General features: G+C 61.7%; 1 protein-coding gene across 1 annotated transcript; it reads right to left on the reverse strand.

The window, feature by feature from the left end:
- Positions 1-808: 808 nt before the first annotated feature.
- LOC138822172 (calcineurin B homologous protein 3) lies at positions 809-23,475 on the reverse strand. Its single transcript, XM_070014727.1, has 8 exons — positions 23,219-23,475; positions 13,081-13,150; positions 6,759-6,839; positions 5,641-5,780; positions 4,876-4,937; positions 4,651-4,758; positions 3,154-3,201; positions 809-1,047 (listed from the first exon to the last, which is right to left on the reverse strand). Exons 1-8 carry the CDS (start codon positions 23,274-23,276, stop codon positions 970-972), a joined length of 645 nt encoding a protein of 214 aa, XP_069870828.1. The 5' UTR covers positions 23,277-23,475; the 3' UTR covers positions 809-969.
- Positions 23,476-26,447: the final 2,972 nt, after the last annotated feature.

A 26,447-nucleotide genomic window follows, 5' to 3' on the forward strand; every position in this document is an offset into this window, starting at 1 on the left:
CCACCTCCACTGGGGTGCATGGCCTTTGTTTCTGTACACACACACACACACACACACACACACACACACACACACACACACACACACACACACACACACACACACCCTCGATGCCCACCTCCACTGGGGTGCATGGCCTTTGTTTCTGTACACACACACACACACACACACACACACACACACACACACACACACACACACACACACACACACACACACACACACACACACACACACACACACACACACACACCCTCGATGCCATCTTTCATTTGGAAGTTGACAGCCAGGGTTGGAGGGCTGGAGGTGAGCAACGCCTGGCTCTACCACTGCCACCTGTGCTAGGGACCACAGGCCCCTGCTGCCAGGAGCTGGGGGTCAGCCGGCCATGAGCCCCAGTGCACACAGCTGCGGGCTGCATTCCCCTCAATGCCCATCTGGGGGCGGCTGAAGACGGGTAGGGTCTATGTTCCTGTGGAAAAACAGCACCCCACACCCAGATAAACAAGGGGGGACCATTAAGATGGCTACCCATGGGGTTGGGAATGTGGCTCAGTGGTAGAGTGCTTGCCTAGCATGCATGAATCTCTGGGTTCAGTTCCTCAGTACCGCATACACAGAAAAAAGCCAGAAGTGGCACTGTGGCTCAAGTGGTAGCGTGCTAGCCTTGAACAAAAGAAATTCAGGGTCAGCGCCCAAGCCTGAATTCAGGCCCCAGGACTGGCAAAATAAGATGGCCACCCGCTGCCCACATTGTCTGGGGACACAAACCCAGCCCTTCCTAGGAGCTGAGCAACCGACAGAGCCATTCACTAACAAACCTTTATTATCATTATTGTTGTTGATAAAAATAGCAAGGCCTCGCATAGCACACTCTGTGGGACACAGATGGGTGTCTGGGAGCTTTCAGGGACCCCGGCCACCCCTGGCACCCCTGGCAAGCGCTCCTGCCCCGCGGGGCCACAGGCGTCAGTGGCAGAGGGCGATGGTCTCCACGTTGAGGAAGCGCACGTGCATCTTGGTCTCAATGTCGATCCCCTGCCAGATCTGGAAGGGAGAGCAGCGTGAAGGGGCGAAGGGGCGCTGGCGCCTGCCCTCAGCCCAGCCCACCCGCCTCCTCCCACCCGCCTCGGCACTGGCTCAGACGCCAAGCAGGTGAAAAACAGAGGGGCTTCATTTGGAGGCGGTGAGCTAAGCGAGGAAGAGAAGCTGCCATCTGTCTTGGTGCTGGTTCATTTGGCTCTGATGTGGATTCTTCCTGAGATGGTGACGGCGAGTTATGATGAAGTCCCAAACCCCAGCTTCACCCCAGTCGCTTGATCTCGCCCATGGCCGGCGCCAGCTCTGAGTTCATGCGGATGACCCCCTTTGCGTTCACCCCGTCTCAGGCTTGGGGCCTGGTGGCCTGGCCCTCCCCAGGACGCCTCGCAGCCGTGGAGGACGTGCAGGCTTCGCTCACTAAAGGGACACACTTTGGTCCTTGTGACTCCTTGGGCCCAGGGATCGCCTGTGCTCCACACAAACACGGGCCCAGGAAGTGGTGTCCACGCCACACATGTGGCCCCGCCACGACAGCCCACCCTAGTCAGCTGTGGCCTGGACGTTTGGCCTGCAGGACACCTTCACTGTCTCTGTGGCATCCGCAGGCCCGGGGGGTCGGCGGGGGAGAAGATGGGGCGGGGAGTGTGGGCACAGGAGCGGTGGGGCCTGGCAGGCTGTGATTTCCCACTGTCTCCGGCTCATGTCAGAACGCCATGTTCACAAGCTGTCTCCTGGAACATCTGGCCCTGGGGCTAGAAATGGGGAGGCCAGGGCCCGGGGCCCCCAGGGCTGGAGAGGCCTTGGGCCCTGCTTGTTCCTGTCACCGCCCCCAGGCCCCATGCTGTCCCCATGCTGCTGGCCTCCCGCACCTGGAATGCCATGGAGGCTGCAGAGGGCAGACCTGGTTCTCAGAAATGCCACCTAGAACCACTCCAAGTTGGTTTCTGCTCTTAGGGCGGTCACTGGGGTGCTGGGTGGGGGCTGGCTTATCGTAGGATGCTTCAAGGCATAGACCAACAGCCTCTGCATGGTCTGAGACAAGACAGGCTCACCCTGTTCTGACAAAGCCTTGAACTCCGCAGCGCCTGCCTGCCCCATCCCCTGGCTCCCTGCTCTCTCATCCTGCTGGGGACACTTCCTGGAGCAGATCCCAGTGCAAGCCAGAGCTACTTGCACACAGTGTCACTGCTCTGTCAGCCCTGGGTAGTGAGTCTGGCCACCAGCTCCAGCCCAGCAGGCCTGTCTCTGTTCCTTGGGCTGGGTCTGCGTCACCTGCCCTGTGCATACCTCCCGATGACAGGCCCAGCCAGTGAAGCAGACATAGAACCCCCAGCCCTGGTCCCCGGGCTCCCCAGAGGCTCTGGCCCTTCCAGGAACAGGCCTTGGTGGAGGGCTTGGTGCCGCTGGACCAGGAGCCCGGGTGGGTGTGTGAGGCCTGGAGCTCTGCATTCGTCTCGTGGGATATTCAGTTTCTTCCCCCCACTTCAGGGCCTGTTAAAAATGGTTAGCTGGTTCCTGCCTGAAACCCCAGCAATTCAGGAGGCTGAGAAGTGAGGCGTGGAGGTTGAAAGCTAGCGCAGCCAGAAGAGTCTGAGACTCCATCTTCATTTGGCCAACAAAATGCCAGGATGAAGGCATGATTCAAATGGTAGAGCACCAGCCATGAGCAAGAAACCTAGGTGAGAGCCCCGGGCCTTGAATTCAAACTCTAGTACCAGCACCAAAAATGAATACAACCCCTGCAGGGGTGGAGCCCAGTGCGGGGAGAACCAGGGGCTTTAACCACGGCACCAAGATCACGGGGGACGGAGGGAGGAGAGCTAGATCCACTCCTGCACGAGCTGTTCATCCAGAACCTTCCAGAATGCCCCTGCCCCACTGTGACTACACTGCCCTGGGAAGGGGCGCACGGGTCTGTCCAGCCCAGACCAGAGCTGGGCTCTTCACGATCCACCCGTGTGACTCGCGCTGCCCTTGCCCCACGAGACACCATTTCCGTGGAGGTCAATAACGGCAGCGTCTGCCATGGCCGCCTGTGCCACACCGCCTCGTGCCCAGCGGACGCCCCTGACTGCCCCTCCGTGCTGACCCCCAAGCCCGCACGGCACCCACCTTCAGGAAGTCTTCAAAGGTGATGCCCTCGTAGACCTGATCCGGCTCCTGGGACAGAGGGGAGGGGGGGTGAGCGGCCTCTGCAGGGTGGGGCAGCCCCCCCCAGGAGAGAGGTTCCCCCTGGGGCCACTCTGAACCCCAACATCCTGGCAGGAGGCTGGTGTGAGCAGGGCGGGCTGGTGAAGAAGGTGGACGGGGCTCCGTGTGCTCATTCAGCCCCCGGTCCCTCCTGCCACCCTGATAAGAGCTGTCTAGCTAATCAGCAGTCACAGACGCCCGGGGGGAAGGGACAGGGACTGAAGGACTGGCCTCTGCGGCCATCTGCTTGCTGCGAGTCACAGCAAGCAAGTCACAGAGGGGTGCGGGGTGCGGCCTGCAAGTGGCAGTGTCCTGTGCATCACCATCTTCCAGCTCTGGGGATGCGGGCAATAAAGGGCCTGTCCCCACGGCTCATGAGCTCTGACGCGGCCAGCGTCCACAGCCCTCGTCCCCCTGCCCCTTGTGACAGCATGGCTGGCCAACAGCCTGGCCTGGCCAATGACAGCCCTGAAATCCATGGAAAGCATGGTAGGCCCCAGGGCCGCAGGGGTGAAGCCCCCGCACAGGGCCGCACGGAGACACCGACAGCTTGCTCTGTGTTCATCGGGCCAGGGTTCACACCAGAAAACCCATTCACCACATAGACGGGCCAGAAGTCTGAAGAGGTGTGGCCAGAGCATCCTGCTCTCGGCTGCCTCCTGGCTCCAGGCCCTTCTCTGGCCCACCGCTGCCCTCCTGGGGCCCTGGGCCACACCCGGGAAGCTGGGCCCGGCTCAGGGAGTCGTCTGAGGCTGCGGATCCGCTGCCAGGCCAGCAGTCTAACTACAGCAAATGGAGAGAGCTGTTGCCAACGGATGCAAGGGGGACAGGAAGCAAGCGGAAGGAGAATGGGATTCAGCCAAGACTGCTGTGCTAACCCCGGGGTCACAGCACCCCCTGTCCTGAGGGGCTAGGAAGCAAACGTGCCCCTCGATGACAGACAGGCCAGAGCGACAGACGGTAGAACTGCCATGCAAACTCCCCCTCCTCCAGACCTGCCAGACACACGGCCACTGTCCACGCAGAGGCAAGCGGGCACAGACCTCACTAGAACCCAGGCCCCAGGCGGCCCAGCAGCCCCCAGCACAGGGAAGACCCCAGCCTCATATGACCCTCAGTTTCCCTGCTGGCAAGGTGAAGCTCAAAACGGGGTCTGCCTGAAGGCGGGGTGCACACCAGCCCAGGGAAGAGGCCAGCCCAGCACTGCCTCTGTCACCCATTAAAACAGGCCGGGGTGTGTGGTGCCGTGCCCCGGCCCGGCCCAGCCCAGGACAGCCTGACTGGGGCAGGGAAAGCCCAGTTGGGGCCCAGTGAGCGTGTGGAGTGACTCACACCTGCTGGAGAGCTGCAGGTCTGGGGTTGGACCCCCCAGCCTCTCTCCCTGCCCTCCCAGCCCACCTCCGCAGGCCGGGCGCTCACCATCTGCCCCACGCACACGCTGGCCGCCTCCATCATGGCCCCGTCAGCGATGGAGCGCGCCGACTCCTTCTCGATGTGGGGGTTTCCGGAGAGCAGCTCCTCCACCACCTGCCAGAGACCAAGGGTGACCCGGGCGGCCGCGGGGCGCCGGGGCGGGGCGGGGCGGGGCGGGGCGGGGCGGGGCGGCCGCCGGGGCGCCGGGGCGGGGCGGGGAGCATACTTTACATTTCGATATTCTTCCAGGGTGATGCGGCCGTCGCTGTCCGAGTCGTACATGTTAAACAGAACTGGAGCGGGGTGTGCGAGACAGGGGCTCCGTCAGGCAAGACTCAAGAGCCCGGGGGTCCCCGGATTCTGAAGTCTGCACCCCACTATGAGTGCAGGCCAAGCGCAGCGCGAAAGCCCTGGGGCCTGACCACCTCCCACTGGGGTGATCGTGACCTGGGGGGCAGGGGTCAGCGGCTGAGCTGCCTGCCCCGCGGGGCGCGGGTACGGCAGCGGGGGGAGCCAGCGCGGGCCAGACCAACTCCCAGCAAACGTCACTGCCCTGGCCTCGTGCACCCGTCCAGCCCCCCACGCGCCCCGGGACCGCCAGGGACGGAGGCCAACCCCGCGCCCCGCTCCCTGCTTGCAATGAGGCTGTGCAGGAGCCAACGCGAGTTCGAGACTACAGGGAGCCGCACCCCGCCACGGGGTACGATGTGCCCAGAGCTTCCCCATGCCCCTGCCCTGTTCAACATCATCCCACCCACCCCCACCCCATCCAGGGTCAGGGGTCAAGGTCACGGGGTACCCGCACAGAGGTGCTGCGTGGAGATCCAGGGTGTGTTCGAATCCCACCACCCCCTTTCTCCCAGCCAGCCACGAAAGGCTGCGCTGATTAGGATGAAGCCACCCAGGCGTACCAGGAAGAGACGCACCCCAACCCTGCCCCTTAGAGCCCGTTCACCCCAGGATGCCACACACACCCCCCCCCGAACCCCCACGCACATCTCAGCTTGTCTTTCCGGGACAGCTCCACCTGCTCCTCGCCCAGCGTGGTGTCGATGGGCCGGAAGTAGGACATGATGGTCAGGAAGTCCTCGAAGTTGATCTCGTCGGCCAGGCCGCTGGGGCCCCTGCGCAGGTTCCTGCAGGGGGTGGGGCCGGCGTGGGGGAGGGGCCCCGGTGAGCCGCGCACCCCGTCAGCCCTCTCCCTTGGGGAAACTGAGGCCACCGGCACGCCAACAGCTCAGCCAGTCCCCCGCCTGACCCTCGCCTGGTTTTGGACAGCCCATCCACTCGGGGGTTTTGTTTTGAATTCAGGGCCTGGGCGCTGTCCCCGAGCGTTTTCACTCCAGGCTAGAGTTCTGCCACGCTGAGCCCCAGCGTCACTTCCCGATTTCAGGTGCTCATTGGAGATGAGCGTCTCGGGGACCCGGCTGACTTCCAACCGCGATCCTCGGGTCTCAGCCTCCCGAGCAGCCAGGACGCAGGCGGGGGCCCGCAGCGCCTGGCTTTTTTTTTTTTTAACATTCATCAATGGTTGGGAAAATGTTTTTAAAAATAAAAGAAATGCTGTTTCGTTGCCAACGAAGTTTTTGTGTCATTCGAAGTTCAGGGTCTATAAATAGAACATGGGAACCCGCGGTGGCTCTGGCTTCCTGTGGCCGGTGCGGCGCGGTTTTGAGGCCCAGGACTCACAGCCTTCCCCAGAGAACGCTTGCTGGGGGTGCTTCCCAGGTTTCGTGGGGTAACAGCTGTGGGCAGACGTCCTGCTGTCCCCAAATACCTTCTATAACGCGCATGAGCACCGTGTGCTGCCCCCCTGCCCCCCTGTCCCCCCTCCGCCCCCGGCTCTGCTCTCTGCCCTCCCTCCCCGGTCCTCCCCGCATCTCCCCTGTGCCTCCTGCGGCCCTGCTGCAGACAGGACGGCTTTGCTGAGCGCGTCTGAGGCCCTGAGTTCCAGTCCCGCTGCGTCCCGGCTCCCCCGCCAGGGAGAACCAACACAGGAGCCGAGGTGCCCGCGCCACCCAGCTGGGCCTCTAGAACCGGGACCCCCCCACCCCCCGGGTGCTGATGGGAACCCGGGGCCAAGGACCCTCCCCCCTCCCGGGGGAGGGGCCCACCTGTTGTCGAAGAAGGCACGGATGATTTTGGACCGGATGGGGTTGAGCTCCAGGTCAGGAACATTGTTGAAGTTTTCCTTGCTGGGTTCGAGGAAGGGAAGGGAAAATCACAAGAAAGAGTTGTCGGTTGTGAGTTCGACACTATCCAGCTGTAGCTTTGCCCCTCACGGAACTTTCCAGAGGAGCTCAGAGAAGAGCCGGGACCTCTCATCTCAATCTCAGGGACAAGAGGGAGAATTTGTGGGGGGGAGGTGGGGGTTGTGCCAATAGTGGGGTTTGAACTCAGGGCCTAGGTGCTGACCCTTAGCTTTTCTCTCACACTGGAGTGCTACTACTTTTGCCACAGCTCCACTTCCAACTTTTTGCTGCTTAACGGGCAATCAGAGTCTCACGGACGTTCCTTCTTGGGCTGGCTTTGGACCACAATCCTCAGTGTCAGTCTCCTGAGTAGCTAGGACTGCAGATGTGAGCCAGCGGCGCCCAGATGAGCAGGGAGACCTGGAGGCTCAAGAGCCCAGAGTAGCCACAGTCAGTGAGGGTATGCCACGCAGGCATACGCCAACTGGTAAATAGGCGTGCCTACGCAAAGGAATACAATGCAGTCATGAAAAGGGACGGAGTACTGGAATTCACTACCTCATGGCTGACCCTTGAAGAAAGAGGCTGAATCAAATACTCCAGACACCAAAGATCTTGTTCCAGGTTGGGCGCCTGGTGGCTCCCGCCTATAATCCTAGCTACTTAAGAGGCAGAGATCTGAGATCTGAGGATCATGGTTTGAAGCCAGCCCAGGCAGAAAAGTCCATGTAACTCATATCTCCATTAAACTTTAAAAAAAAAAAAAAAAAAAAACAGAAGTGAAGCTGTCCTTAGTTAAGCACTAGCCTTGAGCCAAAGAAGCTCAGGGACAGTGCCCAGGCCCTGAGTTCAAGCCTCAGGACAGGTTTAAAAAACAATCCTGTCCCACAAGTTCATTTAAATGAGGTGTCCTGACCCACTGAGACAGGAAGGAAAATAGGCAAAAGGGGAGGGGGAGAAAATCATGGGTTAGAGGATGAGGCTTCTTTGGTAAGTGGCAAAGATATTGTGAAAAATGGTGCTGGACAACTTTTCCGAAGTCACAGTGACTTACGTAGTTTAATGGTGAATCTTATTTCAGTAAAGTGTTTGTTGTTGCTGTGGAGTTTGAACTCAGGGCCTGGGCACCTTCTCTTGGGCTCTTTTTGGCTCGAGGTTAGTGCTCACTACCACTGGAGCCGCAGCTTCATTTCTGGAGTTTTGGAAGTTAACTAGAGATCAGAGTCTCATGGACTTTCCTGCCCAGGGTGGCTTTGAACTGCAATCCTCGGATCTCAGCCTCCTGAGTAGCTAGGATTACCACCAGTGCCCAGCTTAAGGTGGTTTTTCCTTGTTTCTTTTTTTGTCAGTTGTGGGGCTTGAACTCTGGGCCTGGGCGCTGTCTCTGTGCTCTTAAACACAAGGTGAGTGCTCTACCACTTGAGCCACAGCGCCACCTCTGGTTTTCTTGATGATTCAATGGAGATAAGAGTCTCAGGGACTTTCCTGCCTGGGCTGGCTTTGAACTGCGATCCTCAGATCTCAGCCTCCTGAGTAGTAGGATGACAGGCATGAGGCTCCGGTTTCTGGGCTAGCTCTGGGCCTGCGGGTGGGGAGGGAGGGGCGTCTCTTCCCAGAAAGCCGCCCTGCAGTGGGCACAGCTCCTTCGGGCCTTGGGTACAGAGGCAGCGTGTCCTTATGTCTGGCCTGGTTCTCGCCAGGCCATGGCCTCCGGCGTGCGCCATCCTGCTGTCCCCAGCAGCCGTGACCTTGGGAGGGCGGGGCCTGGGCTGTCAATCTCAAGGGAGGCCCCAGGTGATTGGGAGGGGAGCGGCCTGGTCAAGACCAGACTCAAACCTGGCACAGACCCAGCCTTGTCCCCGCGCTGCCCTGAGAGGGGTGGAGGAGGCCCAGGCTCCAGGCACGCGCAGGCTGGGGTGGTGCACGGCCGGATCTCTCCTGTTCTCTCCAGCCCGGGCAGCTTCCAGTTCCTCCCCGGCGGCTGGGCTTACTGGGCATCTGGCCAAACCATCAGGGCTGGCGCCAGTACATGGTGACATTTTAAAATCACGAGAGCCTGGTTCGGAGGAGGGAGAGGCACTGGGGACAGCCGGGCCAGGATGATGGGACATGAGGTGGTCATGAAAAACACGGCAATGCTTTTTTTTTTTTTTAACTCTGGAAAGGAATGAAGTAAGTCGGGTATGGTGGCTCACACCTATAATCCCAGCCACACAGAAGGAGGATGGGAGGATCGCTGAGCCTAGGCATTCAGGATGAGCCTTGGCCATACAGCAAGACCCTGTCTAGAAACAAAATGAAGGACAGGTGCCCTGACCTTTGCCACAATAGAAATGAACCCCCAAATCACGATGCTGCATGCCAGCTCACAGGTCACCTGCAAGCTCCGGGCGCTTCCGGTGGCCAGGAGGTGGCCAGGATGGCGGGAGCGAGGCCGGTCCACATTCACTGCCCACTCTTCAAAGGAGTGCGTTGTATATCTGGGTGCGATCTCCACTAAATCATTCAAAAATTCCCCCCAAAATTCTAGAACAGAGTCTTGCGGGCACCGGGGGGGGGGGGGGAGGGTTGACTGATGGGGAAACTGAGGCCGAGGAGTGCAGCCAAGAAGGAGATAGTGGCTAGGGTGTGGCGTCAGGTCCCCGCTCGCCTCCCCCTCCAGTGGAGAATGCGGACAGGACTCGCTCTTGCCCAGGGCAGCGCCCCAGAAGCTGGTTTGATTTGCTTCCCTTCCCCCTCCGCCCTGATCCCAGCAGGGCCGGTCGAACCGGCCGGGCTCCAGGTCTGGGAGTGCAGTAGCCAGCCCCATCCTGGGCACAGGCCTGGCAGCCGCTGCGGCCCTCGGGCAAGGGCTGGCTCACATGGGGACTATCACAACGCGAGGGTCAGCGGGCATCGGTGGCACACCTATTATCCTCGCTATTCAGGAGGCTGAGATTTGAGGATGGCAGTTCAGAGCCAGCCCAGGCAGAACAGTCTCCGGGATTTTTTTTTTGTTTCCAGCCCTGGGGGTTGAACTCAGGACCCCAGCACTGTCCCTGGGCCCTTTCGTTCAAGGCTAGTGCTCTAACACTTGAACCACAGCGCCACTTCCGGCTTTTCAGTTCATTGAAGAGTCTTATGGACTCGGGGGCTGGCTTTGAACCGAGATCCTCAGATCTCAGCCTCCCGAGTAGCTGGGATGACAGGCGTGAGCCACGGGTGCCTGGCTTACTAGTTCTGCAAGCGGCTCCCTCCAAGGGCAGGAGCATCTGCAGTGTGTGTTCTGGGTGTCGCCAAGGCGCCCCCCTCCGTGCTAGCAGGAAGTTCAGGTTGCCACGTAGGGAAGGAGATTACACAAGAAGCCACATCTACAGCCACACAGCCTGGCTGGCTCACACGCCAGGCCCCTGACGGGGAAAGGGGCTGCCCTGGCAAGGGGTGGATAGTAGGTCCTCGATAAGCATGTCACAGGGATGTTTTCCTAGGTTAGCACTTACTACACCAAGAGGCACAGGGCCCGCGGCTCTGTGATCAGCCTGGACTTGGGTGTGATTTGTTGTGGTGGTTCTTTATTGGGGGGGGGGGGTCCTAGGGTTTGAATTCAGGGCTTTGTGCATAACAGGCAGGTGCTCTACTGCTTGCTGACATGTGCCACGTGCCCTCATGCCATGCCTCCAGCCTGATTTTAGTTTGTTTTTCAGACAGCAATCTTGTTAGCTTTGTTCAGATTGGTCTCAGACCTAGATCTCCCTACCTCCACTTCCAACGCAGCTGGGACTACAGCTGTGTACCACCACGCCTGGACTTGGACTCGGGTTTTGAAGGTCCTGAAGCACAGGAAGACCTTCGTACAAACTGCATGGTGACATTTTAAAAGTCAGGTACTGGGCCTTGTAATGAACCCCCATAAAATCAAAGCCCTGAAACGAGGTCCTGAAAGACCGCAGGGCCAGCAAAACCCCCAAGACGTTCCGAGATGGCTTTCAGAGAGGGGACCAGGCCAAACCAAAAAAAAAAAAAAAAAAAGATGGAGTAAAATTCAATTAAAATCAACTTGTTGGTAGTTTTTACCCTTGTGGGGTTTTCTCATGTTAACGTCAAACATATAGAAAGTCAATTCTTTATCTCAGGCTCCTCTGGCAGCCGGGGCAGGGCGGGCAGGGCGGGCGGGCGGGCGGGCGCAGGGCTGGCGAAGCGGCCCCTTCCTGCCGGCCTCTCTGCATACACCGCTGTGGTCATGGCCTCCTCCTTCCTGTGGCTGCCCCGGGCTGCAGCTGTGCCAGGCTTCCTCGCCCCCCCCCCCCCCCGCACTGCTGCAGCCTCGGGGGTTCTGAACACAGACGCTGCCGTCATGCAGGGACAGACCCGGGAGCCTGAGTCACCCCGAGGCCCCTCAGAAGCCAGGCAGGATTGCAGCACTGGTTCAAATCCCATCTGCTTTGCTTATGAGCTGTGACACCCAGGGCGTGTACATGGCGTCTCTGAGCTTTGTTTTTTCCATCCATCTGTGGGAAAGCGGGTGCTCCTGCTCCTGTTTCCGTTGGGGTTTGGGGGGGACTGAAGGAACGGGATCATAAAGCGAGCGCACACAGAAATGGCTTCCACCTGTAACACTCTGCCCCAGAGCCCAGCTAAACTGTCCCCCGCTGCTCAAATCCCAGGCACTAAACCCTCAAGCCATAATCCCAACATCTGAGCAGGCATAGCGGCTCAAACTTCTAATCCTAACCATTCAGGAGGTGAAGACCTATAGAGGATCAAAGTTCAAGGCCAGCCAGGCAGAAAAGTCCGTGAGACTCCATCTCTAAGATAATTGGCAAAAAACTGCTCTGGTTCAAGTGGCAGAGCACCAGCCAAGCGAGCAACCAAGAAGAAAGCATGAGATTCTGAGATCAAACCCAATACTGACAAGGAGAAAAATCCTAGCTGTCCTCAGGTCTCAGCCGCCCCAGGAGCTAGAGTTATAGGCCCCCAGCACCCGGCCAAAGTTCTTTAAGATATCGTGTCAACCATTAGGCTGGTGTGTATTATAGCCAATGTATGCAGAAGTCACCTGCACAAGTCGGGAGCTGGGAGCTCACGCCTGTAATCCCAGCTACTCAGGCGGCTGAGATCTGAGGATCTCAGGTCTGTGATCTGCAGTTCAAAGCCAGCCTGGGCAGAAAAGTCCCCGAGAGTCTTATCTCCAAGGAACCACCAGAAAATCAGAAGTGGTGCTGTGGCTCAAGTGGTAGAGTGCTTGCATTGAGTGAAAAAGCTCAGGGATAGCTCCCAGGCCCTGAGTTCAAGCCCCATGACTGACAAAAACAACAACAAGTCACCTGCACTCATAAGATAGATATAAAAGCCAAGTGAGCTCAAGCTTAGCTTGGTTCAAGGTAACCATGAGTATGCAAATACTCCATAATCCCAACCCCCAAATCCAGAAACACCCCATACTGGAAATGCTTCTGTGGGCCTGAGCATTTTGGCTGAGCCCTGTCTGTGCTGCGGTGGGGTTCAGAAATGCCCCTCCCCCCCGCCCCCCAGCACTTCCTCCCTGCTCCGGCCCTCCCCCACAGGCGCTTCCTGCCTGCAGGGAGCCGGCAGCAGCCGGGGAGCAGGGTGCTGACACCCTGGGAGGGGGCTGGGGGCCCAGGGCACAGAGGGGAGGAAGAGAGGGGGCCCCAGCCAGGCAGGGACACCACCTGTGCATGGGGTGACCCGGAGAGAGGCGGAGCAGGCGATGAGGATGCAAAGTTGGCTTTTTTGTTTTGTTTTGTTGGTCGTGGGGCCTGGGCGCTGTCCCTCAGCTCTTCAGCTCAAGGCGAGCGCTCTACTGCTTGAGCCACAGCACCACTTCCCATTTTCTGGGGGTTCGTTGGAGATGAGCATTTCATGGCCTTTCCTGCCCAGCCTGGCTTTGAACCGCGATCTCAGCCTCCTGAGCTGCCTGAGCCGCTAGGGTGACAGACGGGAGCCAGCGGGCGGCTTCAATGGTTAACTTTTAAACCACAGCACGGAACGGGTTTTGTTAACAAGCTGGAGGCTCATCTTGCTGGACCTGAGAGCTGAGGACGGGGCGGGGCCTGTGGACGGCCCCTCCCCACTTCTCGCACTGGCCTCAGGCCAGGGGGAGGAGTCAGGCGAGGCCCTGCCCCCCCTCCACTAGGACTCTCCCCCACTGGGAACAGATGGGGATCTACATTGCCTCCAAACCCGGAACCGGGGCACCCTGTCTCTCCCAGGAAAACCTGGGGCACTGCCCTGGCGGACGCCTTACCGGATGGTGGGCTGGTCTCCGCTGAGCTGCTTGAACCGCCGGTGCAGCTGCTCGATCTGATCCGAGGAGACTGGGGAGGGAGGAGAGGGGACAGTTTAATTGTCCTTTTGTGTCCATTCCTGGGGCTTGAACTCAGAACTTGGGTGCTACCCCTACGCTTATTTTCTTGCTCAATGCTAGTGCTCTACCATTTCCACATTTTTAGGGGAGTGGGAAATTACCTGGAAATGAAATCTCACAGACTTCCTGCCCAGACTAGCTGCAAGCTGCAAGCCTCAGATCTCAGCCTCCTGAATAGCCGGGATGGCAGGCGTGAGCCACAGGTGCCCCATTCCCTTGCCCACTGAAGATGGGGTCTCCTAGCTTCAAGGGGCTTTGTAGAGACGCAGGGTCAGATGAGCTGGGACAGGGACGAGGTGGGAGGTGGGGTGATTTAGGCACCCTTGTTTGCTAGGCAGGTGCTCTACCACTTGAGCCACGCCTCCACAGCCTTCTTCCCTGTTGCGCAGGACGGCCCCGTGTCTGCCTGGCATGGAGGCTGATCCTCCTCCTTGAGCTCCCTTGTGTCTCAGGGGAGATGACAGGCCACCGCTGCTGTGCCCAGCCTGGTGCTCCCCCCATAGCTGGGACGGCAGGCGGGCACCACCATACCCAGCCATTTGTTGAGAAGGAGTCTTGTGGATTCTATTCCCAGGCTGGCCTCAAACCATGATCCTCTGGGATCGTGGGGCTTGTGAACACCCGAGGGTTACACTGGGATGCTGAGGGGGCTGAAGACCATGGGGGGGGGCGGTGTGTGGTAGAGCCAGGACTGAGTCCTGAGCCTGCCCTTCCCTCCCTGTGGGCAGGCTGCCGTAGGAGGTCACTGGACACGACACAGGGTGTCCGTGTCGCTGCCCCCGGCCATCTGCGCTGGGCAGAAAGGTGCCAACCCAGCCAGCTCTGGGACCAGGTCCAGATCAGCACAGCAAAGCAGCGTGGGGCTGGGGGCCGCACCCCACCTCACCCCGCCATTGCCACCTCCTCTCCAGTGCGAGGCTGCAGGGGCCGGGCCGGGCCTCAGCCTTCAGCCGCAGACCTTCAAGAATCCTCAGCTCCAAATCCTCCCGCACCCGGCAGATGCCGCTTGCTAGGAAAGACTAGTACCATCTGCCAAGCCTGGCTCAGCTCCAGACGTGAGCTCATCCCCTCCACGCGGCTCCCCGAGGAGCCCGGGGGTGCACGGCGATACCTGGAAAGGCCAGGCACCTGCCAGGAACAATGTCTACCTTTCTGGAGGCAAACAGGGCCATGCGTGGGACAGGAGTGTCAGGAGCAGGCGGCGCAGAAGCCCCGCCCCGCCGCCCGGCCCCAGTCTGTAACTTAACCAAAATGCACGCCCGTGCTCTTCCAGAAGGTGGGCAGGATGCCCACACTGCTAAGTGTTAGGGACCCCGACCTAGGAATGGCCCATAAGCCACAGCAGCGAGAGCACTAACGGAATAGTACGCAGCCATGAAAATGGACAACATACACAACAGTGAACGAAAGGAACCAGTCACAAAAGGCGGAGTTGAAGTGCAAGCACAACACATCTGTGGAGTTAGATGTCAGAACAGTGGCTAGCCTCCTTGCTTTCTTTGGGTGCAGGATCCCAGGTGGCAGAATTGTGTTCTGGAAAGTTCATTGAGCTGTATTCTCAGAAAGGATGCACTGCTTTTTTTTGGTCGGTCAGCCATGGGGCCTGAACTCTGGGCCTGGACACTGTCGCTCAGCTCTTCAGCTCAAGGCGAACACCCTACCATTTGAGCCACAGAGCCACTTCTGGTTTTTTCTGCTTATGTGGTGCTGAGGAATTGAACCCAGGGTCTCATGCATGCAAGGCAAGTGCTCTACCACTGAGCCACCTTCCCGCCCTGGGATGCACTACTCTTGATATGTTACAGTGCTGGTGGCTCACGCCTGTAATCCTAGCTTCTCAGGAGGCTGAGATCTGAGGATCACGGTTCAAAGCCAGCCCGGGCAGAAAAGTCCATGAGAATCTTATCTCCAACTACTAAAAAGCCAAAAGTGAGGGGTGTAGCTCAAGTGGTAGAACACCAGCTTTGAGAAGAAAAGCTCAGGGACAGCGCCCAAGGGTCAAGTTCAAGCCACACACACATACACACACAAACACACACACACGTACAGTGACAGGCACTTGTAGTCCCAGCCACTTAGGAGGTGGAGACATACGCAGCAGACATTAGTTGGGCCATTAAGGCTCCCCTGAGTCTCCCCTACTCCACCCCGCCCCCCAGCACCTTGGGGAGCACTGGGTGTGGAGCCCACTGAGAGCAGGGCTGGCTACTACGTGGCTTCCAGCTAACCCTCCGAGAAGGGCGGGGAGCACGCGCATGCTCGGGGAGGGGCGCGCCTCCTCCAGGCCCCTGCTCTGGGGCTCAGCCCGCAATGCACAGGAGACTTGCCTTTTTTCCCACCTCTGGGGGTTGAACTCGGGGCCTCGGGCTTCCTAGGCAGGTTCCCGGCTGAGCCGCGCCGCCAGCCCTCGCGTTGCTTTACTTTTATTTATTTATTTATTTTGTCTTCAGATAGGGTCTGGAGCTTTTGCCTGGGTCAGCTCTGCACCTCAGTCCTCCTACTTTTGCCTCCGACTAGCTGGGATCTGGGGGTGTGCAGGCGGGAACTTTCACCCCTCACCCCCTGCCTTAGGGCCTGATGGACGCAGCCGGGTCTAAGTCCTGGGACCAGGGCGGGGCTGCACCCCTGCTCTTCCCATGCGGTCTCCTGCCCTGCTGTTCCCCCCCCCCCCCTGGCAGCACGGGGCCAGATGCCCCAGCACCCCCCTCCAGCAGCATAGGGCCAGACGCCCAGCACACACACACCCCCCAGCAGCGTGGGGCCAGACGCCCCAGCACCCCCTCTCCGCCCGCAGGGGCCCCCAGCTGTGCAGTCTGCTCTCTCTGCAGGCTGGGAACTGAGGTGTCATGAGAGGACACAGAGCCCGCTGCCCACGACACGGCCTTGGTGGCACCACGCAGGTGTTCACGGCTGTGGAACGTGATCGAAGGAGCGAAGGACAGCACCCAGGCACCGAGTTCAAGCCCCAGGACCGGCACACACACAACAAGAGTGTGTCTGCTGAAAGCACTAACTCAGACTAGAGGGAGACAAACTGACTCAAACAAGCAGCGCAAGGCAGAGAGGGGAGGGGGGAGTGAATTACTGGAGAAAGTTCTAGAATGTGCACTTCAAAAGGAGAGACATGGGCAGCTTTTTTCTTCTTCTGAGGTGCTGGGGTTTGAACTCGGGCCTTGGTGCTTGCCAGCAAGCACTCTGCTCTGAGCTCACCCCACAGCGCCCCCTGGCTAGCTGATGCGGTCTCCGACCCGCGCACACACTTGGACAGCAATCCTCCCGTTTCTCCCTCTCTGAGGTAGCTGGCACGCAGGCTGGGCAGCAGGCTGAGAGGCCTGGCTGAGAAGCGCTCTTCCCTAGGTGGTCTTGAACCCTGACCCCCTGGCCTGAGCCCTCCAGCATGTGGCCGGGCCGGCTTCTGAACGGCATGTGGCTCGACCCTGAGCAGTCTGTCCCGCAGGAGACGCCTGGAATCTGGAACCCACATGTAAACACAAAATTCATGGGTGTCTCAGCCCCGTCTTACAGCACGGCTGGCCTGGGGGTGACCCTCTGACGATGACATAGCACACGAGGTCACGGTGGAATTTTCCACAGTGGTGGCATGGGGGGGGGGGGCTCGGGACGCTCACAGTCTGTGGAGTCTTCTGGATTTCAGGTCAGGGCTGCTCGAGCTGCACTGGCCGACAATGCTGGAGCCTTGTCCAGATGCTCGCCTAACCCTGACCAGCGCCAGGCTCTCCCTTCCCTCCCCTCACAGAAGAGGAAACTGAGGCTCTGGGAAGCAGCGCCCCGCCTACAGGACGAGAGGAAGAGCCTGATTTGAACCCACATCGGCAGGAAGGCCAGTCTGCCCGCCACCGCAAGGCCCAGGATGAGCCCTGGGGTGACGCAGGGGCGCCTGGGGCCTGGGGGGGGGGCTTGCCCTCGGGTCTCCGTCACCGGGTCCCAGCGCTGAGTCTCGGAGGAGCTGGAGAAGCTATGTGTGACCTGAGCCCAGCCCCGGCTAGGTGTCCCCTGGCCGCTAGAGAGAACTACCCTTCTAGTCACCTACCCCTAGGAAGCCCAGACTGCGGGGAGGAGGGCGGCAGGAGGACTGGAGGAGGGCGGCAGGAGGACTGGAGGAGGGCGGCAGGAGGACTGGAGGAGGGCGGCAGGAGGACTGGAGGAGGGCGGCAGGAGGGCGGCAGGAGGACTGGAGGAGGGCGGCAGGAGGGCGGCAGGAGGACTGGAGGAGGGCGGCAGGAGGACTGGAGGAGGGCGGCAGGAGGGCGGCAGGAGGACTGGAGGAGGGCGGCAGGAGGGCGGCAGGAGGACTGGAGGAGGGCGGCAGGAGGACTGGAGGAGGGCGGCAGGAGGGCGGGGGGGGTGGGGCCTGCTGTCTGTAAAGGTCACTGGGCTGACCACAAAGGACCTTCTTGTCCCCATGCTGAAGGTAACCGCAGCACCGCGGAAATCCTAGCCGGCCTTCATGAATTCCTAATGAAGTCGGAGCAGCCGCGCTGGGGACGGAGCAGGGCGCCGGGTGCCTCCCGCAGCCTCCCGCAGCCTTCCTCAGACTCCCACAGCCTCCCTCAGCCTCCCCCACAGCCTCCCTCAGCCTCCCTCAGCCTCCCCCACAGCCTCCCTCAGCCTCCCCCGGCCCTCACACCTCCCTCAGCCTCCCTCAGCCCTCCCTCACACCTTCCTTGCCCTCGCTTGCCCCACGCCCTGGCCAAGGTACCAGATCCTGAAATGCTCTGCACAAGGCATTGTGTGTCAGCCCGAGGGAGGTGCTCTGACCACCCCAGGGAGGGAGAGGAGGGACGGACAGATGGACAGACGACACACACACACACACCAGGGGCTCTCACTACCCCTGCCCACGCGCAGGGCTGTTCCCGCGCACACCGAGGCGATGCATCCTGAAACTGCGTCTGCCACATGAGGGCCCGCCTCTTCCTCCCAAGCAGCCCCCCCCCCCTGCTCAGCTCACCACGGAACTCACACATTCTAGAAGCTTCTGTGTCATCCAGATCCAATGCTGTCCACCTCCAGGCCCGATTCTACCCTTCGAACTGAGTACACACGTGTACACAAGTGTTAAGGAGATTCTTGGGGTAACAGTTATCACCCTCAGCTGCTAAGAAGCCCCTGATCCCAGCCTATGGGGTCTGTGCGGTGGGACAGGATCTCCCTCAGCACCCAGTAACCCAGCAGACGAGCTGGAGTGTGTGTGTGTGTGTGTGTGTGTGTGTGTGTGTGTGTGTGTGTGTGTGTGTGTCCCTGAGAACCCGCTTGCTCAAGGCTACAGCACTCTAGCACTTGGGCCTCGGCTCCACTCCCAGCTTTTGTTCGCTTTGTTTCCTGGCTAAGTGGAGACGAGTCTCACAGACTCTGCTGCCTGGCTGCTTTGGAGCCAGATCTCATCCTCAGATCTCATCCTCGGGAGTAGCCTGATGCCTGGCTTTGGGTTTGGATTTTGAACTCTGCATCTCAGTGACCTGGAACGGCGGCTCTGCGGGCCTGGGCCTCCGTGTCCTCATCTGTAAGTTGGTAACAGCCAAGAGCTGGCCCCTCAACAATCCTCAGGGGGAGGAGCACAGTGACCTTCTCCAAGAGGGAGGTGGCGGCCCAGCGAGGGCGGGGCGCGGCAGGGCAGTCAGCAGGACCCCTGCCCGGCGCCCACCTCCCTCCAGGGCCCTGCTGGGCCTCCACGCTTCACAGGGAGGGGACAGAGGGCTCTGGGCGGCCACTGTCTCTGGAGCCTCGACTTGCTCATCTGTTCCGTGGGCCACTGACATGTGTCCTGGGAGGCCTGGGGCGGAGCCAAGGGCAGGTGGGCGTGGCCGAGGGCAGCTGGGAGCGGCCTCGAAGAACAAGGCAAGAACAAGGCGCTGGCCATCAGGAGATCTGAGCTCCTGCTCTGCAGATCTGTTTCGCCTGCTTCCTTCTGGCAGGTTCTTGGCAATGGAGAGTGACAGGGCGGGGGAGCTGCCGCGGAGACAGAAGAGAAAACAGAAGCTCCATCTTCCCCAGGCTCCTCCAGGAGTGGCAGGGGAGGGGGGGCGAGGACAGACTCTCAGGCGCACCTGGTCCCCCCCACAGAACCCTCCCTCCCTCTCTGGTGCACTCTGGCCAGCTGTCTCCTCTGGGAAAGGGCAGGCTGGGGCCACCACAGCCCCCTCCCCCGGGCACCCCAGGGAGCCCCCCTCCGGGTTTCTCTTAGCCAGCAGGTAGGGCTGCTTGTTTGTGTTGGCAATCAATCAGCGCACGCGGCAGGCAGGGGAGGAGGTGGGCGAGCAGCGCTGACACTGCCCTGTGTGGGTGAGCCAGAACTCCAGCTCGGGCCTATTTTTGGGGGGTGCCTGAAGCGGAGGGACCCAGCGAGTGCGGAGGGAAGGGGGGGTGTTGGGCAGGGGCTGCTGTCCCACGCTTTCCATTAAATGAAGATGGGGGGGCACTGGGCCCTGTCGCTCCTTGGGTGCCCCTCCCTCGGAGCCTCTTCACTGGGGGGTGGGGGAGGGGACAGGCGACAGGGCTGACAATTGCCAGGTGGTGTGGCGCTGGCTAGGCCGGGAGGGAGGCTGGGTGGAGGGCAGCCAGGCCCCGCGTTCTGGAAGGGGTGACAGCTAGGCAAATCCCTGACAGGGAAGAGCATGGGCCTTGGAATCTGCATCTCCTACAGAAGCTGTGCAAACTGGCTCAAGCAAAGGCCCTGCGGTGAGAAGCAGCACGGGTCAGGTTTTTCCTACGCCTATGCCCAATTTCTGGACATCCCAGAGACAACCCTAGCTACCCAGGAAGCTGAGATTGGAGGATCAGGGTTCAAAGCTAACCCGGACAGGAAAGTCTATGAGATGCTTATCTCCCATTAACCACAAAGAAGGCCGGGTGGAGCTGTGGCTCCCGTGGCAGAGCCTGCGCCTTAGGCAAAAAGCTCAGGGACAGCGCCCAGGTCCTGAGTTCAAACCCCAGACTGGCATAAAAAATATGGAAGGACAGTGGGGGCAGTGGAGGTTTGGGGCTCTGCCCCCAACCCCTTCCCCTCCCCTTCCCAGCTGTGCAAAACAGGCAAGTTTCTCTACCTCTCTCAGCCTCAGTTTCCCCTCCTGTAAAACAACATTACCACTTTGCCTGGAGGATCTGGACAAAGATTCAGTGCGTGCCAAGAACTTAAGGGCAGCCCCTGCAAGCAGGGTGCAGACAGCCTCCCCTCCACCCTCACCCCTGCCTGGAGTGCTCCCCAAGGGCACTCACAGGCACAGCCTCAGATTCCAGAACTTTCCATGCACCCCACTACTCAGGCCCCAGGATAAGAGGCGAAATGACTTGCTCAAGATCACACCGTTGGGAACAGCGAGGACCAAGACTTAACTCTTAATCGTGGCTCTGGATGTCTGGAGCATGGTTGGTAATAGAAGCACGGACGCACGCATGCACACATGCATGCACACACGCATGCACACACTCCCTGCCAACAACTGCAAGGGTGAAACCACTGCTGTGCCCACTTCACAGTGGGGGAGACTGAGGCTCAGAGCTCAGAAAAGCCTTGTTCCAGAGCAGAGCCCACGCAGGACAGCGATGCCAGGCTCCCGCCACAGCCTGGGCCCCAAGTTCTCCTGCCATCTGCTCATCTCCACTGCCCCTGTCCTGTCATGGGGCCTGTGCATGCAGTGGGGGCTCATTGGTGCATGCTGGGGGGCTCAGTGCATGCTGGGGGGCTCTGTGCATACTGGGGGGGCTCTGTGCATGCAGTGGGGGCTCATTGGTGCATGCTGGGGGGCTCTGTGCATGCTGGGGGGCTCTGTGCATGCTGGGGGGGCTCTGTGCATGCTGGGGGGCTCTGTGCATGCTGGGGGGGCTCTGTGCATGCTGGGGGGCTCTGTGCATGCTGGGGGGCTCTGTGCATGCTGGGGGGCTCGGTGCATGCTGGGGGGCTTGGTGCATGCTGGGGGGGCTCATTGGTGCATGCTGGGGGGCTCTGTGCATGCTGGGGGGCTCAGTGCATGCTGGGGGGCTCGGTGCATGCTGGGGGGCTCTGTGCATGCTGGGGGGCTCAGTGCATGCTGGGGGGGCTCTGTGCATGCTGGGGGGCTCTGTGCATGCTGGGGGCCCAGTGCATGCTGGGGGGGCTCTGTGCATGCTGGGGGGGCTCTGTGCATGCTGGGGGGGCTCTGTGCATGCTGGGGGGCTCTGTGCATGCTGGGGGCTCGGTGCATGCTGGGGGGCTCGGTGCATGCTGGGGGGCTCTGTGCATGCTGGGGGCTCTGTGCATGTTGGGGGGCTCTGTGCATGCTGGGGGGCTCTGTGCATGCTGGGGGGCTCTGTGCATGCTGGGGGGCTGTGTGCATGCTGGGGGGCTCTGTGCATGCTGGGGGGGCTCGGTGCATGCTGGGGGGGTCTCGGTGCATGCTGGGGGGCTCGGTGCATGCTGCGGGGCTCTGTGCATGCTGGGGGGCTCTGTGCATGCTGGGGGGGCTCGGTGCATGCTGGGGGGGGCTCTGTGCATGCTGGGGGGCTCGGTGCATGCTGCGGGGCTCTGTGCATGCTGGGGGGCTCTGTGCATGCTGGGGGGGCTCGGTGCATGCTGGGGGGGGCTCTGTGCATGCTGCGGGGCTCGGTGCATGCTGGGGGGCTCTGTGCATGCTGGGGGGCTCTGTGCATGCTGGGGGGCTCTGTGCATGCTGGGGGGCTCTGTGCATGCTGGGGGGCTCTGTGCATGCTGGGGGGGCTGAGTGCATGCTGGGGGGCTCTGTGCATGCTGGGGGGCTCAGTACATGCTGGGGGGGTCTCGGTGCATGCTGGGGGGGGTCTCGGTACATGCTGGGGGGGGTCTCGGTGCATGCTGGGGGGGGCACGCCGGGCCCAAAGGCCACAGGTATGCACACAGCTCTTTGCTCGGACTTCTGTCCTGCACCCATCCCGGGGCTGAGGCGCCCACGGGCGCGGCCTGCGTGTCCCCCTGGGGGCCATACGGGGCGCGGGGGGGCGCCTGCCGCCGTGGGAGGGAGGCTGGGGCGGCTCCCAGCATGCTCTGGGCGCGGCCGGCGACCCCCGAGCCCCCCCTCCCCCCGCCTTCAAGTTCGGGAAAGTTCTCGGCCCCGTGAAACGGACCCGAGTTGGAGGTGCCCGCGCCCCACGGAGCCCAAGTGCGGGAACTCGGTCTCCCGCCCGGGAGACGGGACTCGGGCCCGCGAGCCGCCTCACCCCGTGAGGGTTTGCCCCGTCCCCCCGTCCCGAGGGTTTTCCGGGTCCCCCGTCCTCAGGGTTTGCCGGGTCCCCCCGTCCTCAGGGTTTGCCGGGTCCCCCCGTCCTGGGGGTTTGCCGGGTCCCCCGTCCTCGGGGTTTGCCGGGTCCCCCCGTCCTCGGGGTTTGCCCCGTCCCCCCGTCCTGGGGGTTTGCCGGGTCCCCCGTCCTCGGGGTTTGCAGGGTCCCCCCGTCCTCGGGGTTTGCCCCGTCCCCCCGTCCTCGGGGTTTGCCCCGTCCCCCCGTCCTCGGGGTTTGCCGGGTCCCCCGTCCTCGGGGTTTGCCGGGTCCCCCCGTCCTGAGGGTTTGCCGGGTCCCCCGCCCCCACACCCCGTTCCCGGGTCTCCGTGGCAGGCGCCGGCCGAGGCCGGCTCAGAGAGGGGCAGCGAGCGGCCCAAGGTCACACAGCCACGGGGCCCGGGGAAGGGGCCCCCGCCCTCCTGCGGGCGCCGGCCGGGGGGTGCGGGCGCGGCCTCCGCGGCTCCCCGGGCCGAGTCCGGGCCCGCAGCCTCGGGGCGGGGCGGGGGGCGCGGGGTCCCCGCCCGGCCCCCGGGAGCCGCGGAGCCCGCGCCCCGCTCCCACCGCGCCGGCCGCCTCAAAACTTTCCGTGGCGGCCCCCGCGCCCCGCCGGTGCGGGAGGCGTGCGGGGCGCGCGCCGCGGGGACCCATGCGGGAGGCGGGGACCGAGGCGCAGCGGGGCCGGCGCGGGCCAAGGTCACGGCGCGCGGGGCGGCTGCGGGGCGGCTGCGGGGCGGCTGCGGGGCGGGCCCGCGCCCCCGCCCGTACTCACAGCCGGTCTTGCCCTCGAGCTCCCGCACCTCCTCCGACGCCGAGTGGGCAGCGCCCATGGTGCGCGCGGCGGGCCGGGCCGGGCGGCGCTGCGCAGTGCTGCGGCCGCTCCCGCCTGGCGTGCGGGCGGGTCCGGGATGCGGGTCCGGGATGCGGGGCCGCTGCGAGCCGCGGGCTCCGCGTGGGGCCCGGCGCGGCCTCTTATAGCGGCGGCGGCGGCGCGGCGCGGTCCTAGCGCCGGCCGGCTCCGCGCAGGGCGGGGGAGGGGCCGGAGGCCCCGCCCTCCCGGGCCCCGCCCACTCACGCCCCTCCCAGCGAGGGGCGGGGCTCCCACTTTCCCCTCGGTCGTGGCCACACCTCCGCTTCCCCAAGCCCCACCCGGGGGGCGGGGCTCCCGGGTCCTCCTCTGTCGTGGCCACACCCCTGCCCCTCCAAGCCCCGCCCGGCGAGGAGTGGGAGGAGCCTTGAGAGCCCACGCCCCTCCCGCGTGGCCCCGCCCCTCCCACACGCCTGTCCAGAATGCTGAGAGGTACAGGGAGCGCGAATTTGGGGTGCAGGTAGCAGCCAGTCCCGCGCCTGTCTACCCCCGACTGCTGGTCCCGGCGGGACCGGCCCCCCTGGCATCCGACCCCCGTTAGGGAAGGCTCAAGCCGGGGCCCAGAGTCAGTCAAGACGTTGTTTGGGGCAGGCCTGTCCTCTGCGGGGCTTGGACTCGTCGGCGCTGGTGAGCGGGTAACCAGCATCCGGCCTGGGCCCAGGCTCAGGGAGGCCCCCAGCCTCTGGTGGGCCAGCACCTGGAATCTGCACTGTGAGGTCCCTGGGGGCGCTGACACCCCAAGGATGGCTGGGGGTGGGGGGCAGAAACTGCATTTGGGGTGAGAAGAATCCCCCAAACCAGACAGACCTGCACCCTGTGGGCCGGCCCACACCCACCGCTGCCCGGAACGATTTCACATTCACCTTCTGCAGCAGTTGATGGCAGGGTTGTTTTATTCGGCCTTTCGGGGTCGGGGCTTTCTACTGGTTAAGTGAACCCCACCCCAGACACTGCTCTCAGAGCTGGAGCCAGCACTGGAGATAAAAGCCCTGGAGCAGGGCGCCGGTGGCTCACACCTGTAATCCTAGCTACTCTGGAGGCTGAGATCTGAGGATCACGGTTCAAAGCCAGCCTGGACAGGAAAATCTGTGAGACTCATCTCCAATAAACCACGAGAAAACTGGAAGTGGTGCTGTGGCTCAAGTGGTAGGGTGCTTGCCTTGAGCTGTAAATCTGAGGGACAGTGCCCAGGCCCAGAGTTCAAGCCCCATGACCAACAAAAAAAAAGCCCTGGACAACCAGGCGCTGTGGTCACATCTGTAATCCCTGCTACTTGGGCAGGATGGAGATCAGACCAAGCAAAACAGTTATAGAGACCCCGTCTCTACCAACCAACAAGCTGGGTTCAGTGGCACACCTTGTTGCCCCTGCTACACAACAGGCCATATAGCTGGGGAGATCAAGTCCTGAGTTGGATCTGGGCAAAAACACAAACTCTTCTTGAAAAGTAAGTGAACAGAAAGGGCAGGCCGGCCTGAAGTGAGCCGCAGTGCTTCGTCTACGCGGACCATCCGGTCCACACCCGCAGTCCGCCGCTCCTCCTGCTCAGCCCTTGCCTTGTTCCCTGGGCCCAGCTCTCCCTGCCGGGGGACTCAGAGGGGTCTGTGAAAGGTCTCCATCTCTGGCTGCTGTATCCACCGGGAGTCAGGAGAGAGGGAGGCCCAGATGGGAAGGCTGAGGAGAACTTTTCCTAACTGCAGGGCTGAGAGAAAGAACCAGAAAGATCTGAGCAGCAAGGAAGGTAGGGAAGCCCAGATGTAACATGCGCATTCGTGTATTCATTGTGAGTCTAGGGACTGGGGCCTGCAGCCACACACACACACACACACACACACACACACACACACACACACACACACACACACACACACACACACACACACACACACACACACACACACACACACCTGGTAGGAGCAGAGAGCAGTAAACAAGGCTGGCATGGGGCCTATAGAGATCTGGAATGTTCCAACCAGAATGGCCTCTAGAGAGCTTTGTCCTCTCTAAAGCTGAGCTGCCCGGGAGTCCGGGATTGTCCCCAGCCACAGTCCCCAAGGAATACATCAAAGCCACACGCCACATGGAGGGACATCTGTGGGGCTGCGTGGCCACCGCCGGTGACCGGCCCGGCCTCCATCTCTGGCAATGAGGCCCAGGCCTGGTGGGGCTCCCTCCGCACCGGGCTGGCTTGGCTCTCAGCAGATCCCACACTGGCCCTGCTGACGTCAGCAGCACAGCAGCCCGGCCTGGCGCTCCGCATTGGTGGGCTGGCGTGGGGTGGGGGAGCCCCCCAGGTGAGCTTTGTCTTCTTCTCAAGCAGGGCGACCTGCCTGGAACTGGAAACCGGTGAGTCACCAGGCAACCGCCTCTGTCCCCAAAGGACCGGCCGCCGCCCCCCGAGGAGCTGATGAACAGCGGCGGGGAAAGCGTGTTTGTCTCCGGCTAGCGCTGCCGGCCTGGCTGCCAGCTGGGTACCAGGCAGCGGAGCCTTCAATCCCGACTCCCACCGTGCCAGCACGGCCGGGGGGACACCATGCTGGGACAGGGCCCCTGTCTTAAATGGCCAAAGTGATGGTGCCTTCATCACTGCGTGGCTCTGAGGACCCCGTGAGAATTCACGTGAAGAGCGAGTAGCCAGGCGCCAGTGGCTCATGCCTGTAATCCCAGCTATTCCAGAGGCTGAGATAGGAGGATCACAGTTCCAAACTCACCAAGGCAGGAAAGTCTGTGAGATTCTTATCTCCAATGGACTGAAAAGCTGGAATTGGAGCTGTGGCTCTTGTGGTAGAGCACTAGCTTTGGACACAAAAGCACAAGGGCAGCAGCTAGGCCCTGAGTTCAAGCCTCCAGGCCCAGCACAACTTCACCACCACCACCACCAAAGCCACCAGTGGCGACATGGTGAAGAGCTGCCCCGGCTCTGCCGGGGGGAGGACGGGCATCCTGATCTGTAAATGTTCCCAGGGTTTTCCAAGCTGCCAATGATGGAACAGTGAATCTCAGGATTCCTGGATGTCGCTTTGCAGCCGACCCCAGCCCGCGCCACACAGCTGTGCTCACTGTCCCTGCCTGCCCGTGAAGCTGGCTGCCACAGGGAGCCAGGGTCCCTGAACTCGGGGGCCAGGGGTCTGGG

The sequence above is a fragment of the Dipodomys merriami genome, unplaced genomic scaffold, assembly GCF_024711535.1.
Source record: "Dipodomys merriami isolate MVZ:Mamm:240054 unplaced genomic scaffold, mDipMer1.0.p SCAF_995, whole genome shotgun sequence".
In the NCBI taxonomy this organism is placed as follows: domain Eukaryota; kingdom Metazoa; phylum Chordata; class Mammalia; order Rodentia; family Heteromyidae; genus Dipodomys; species Dipodomys merriami.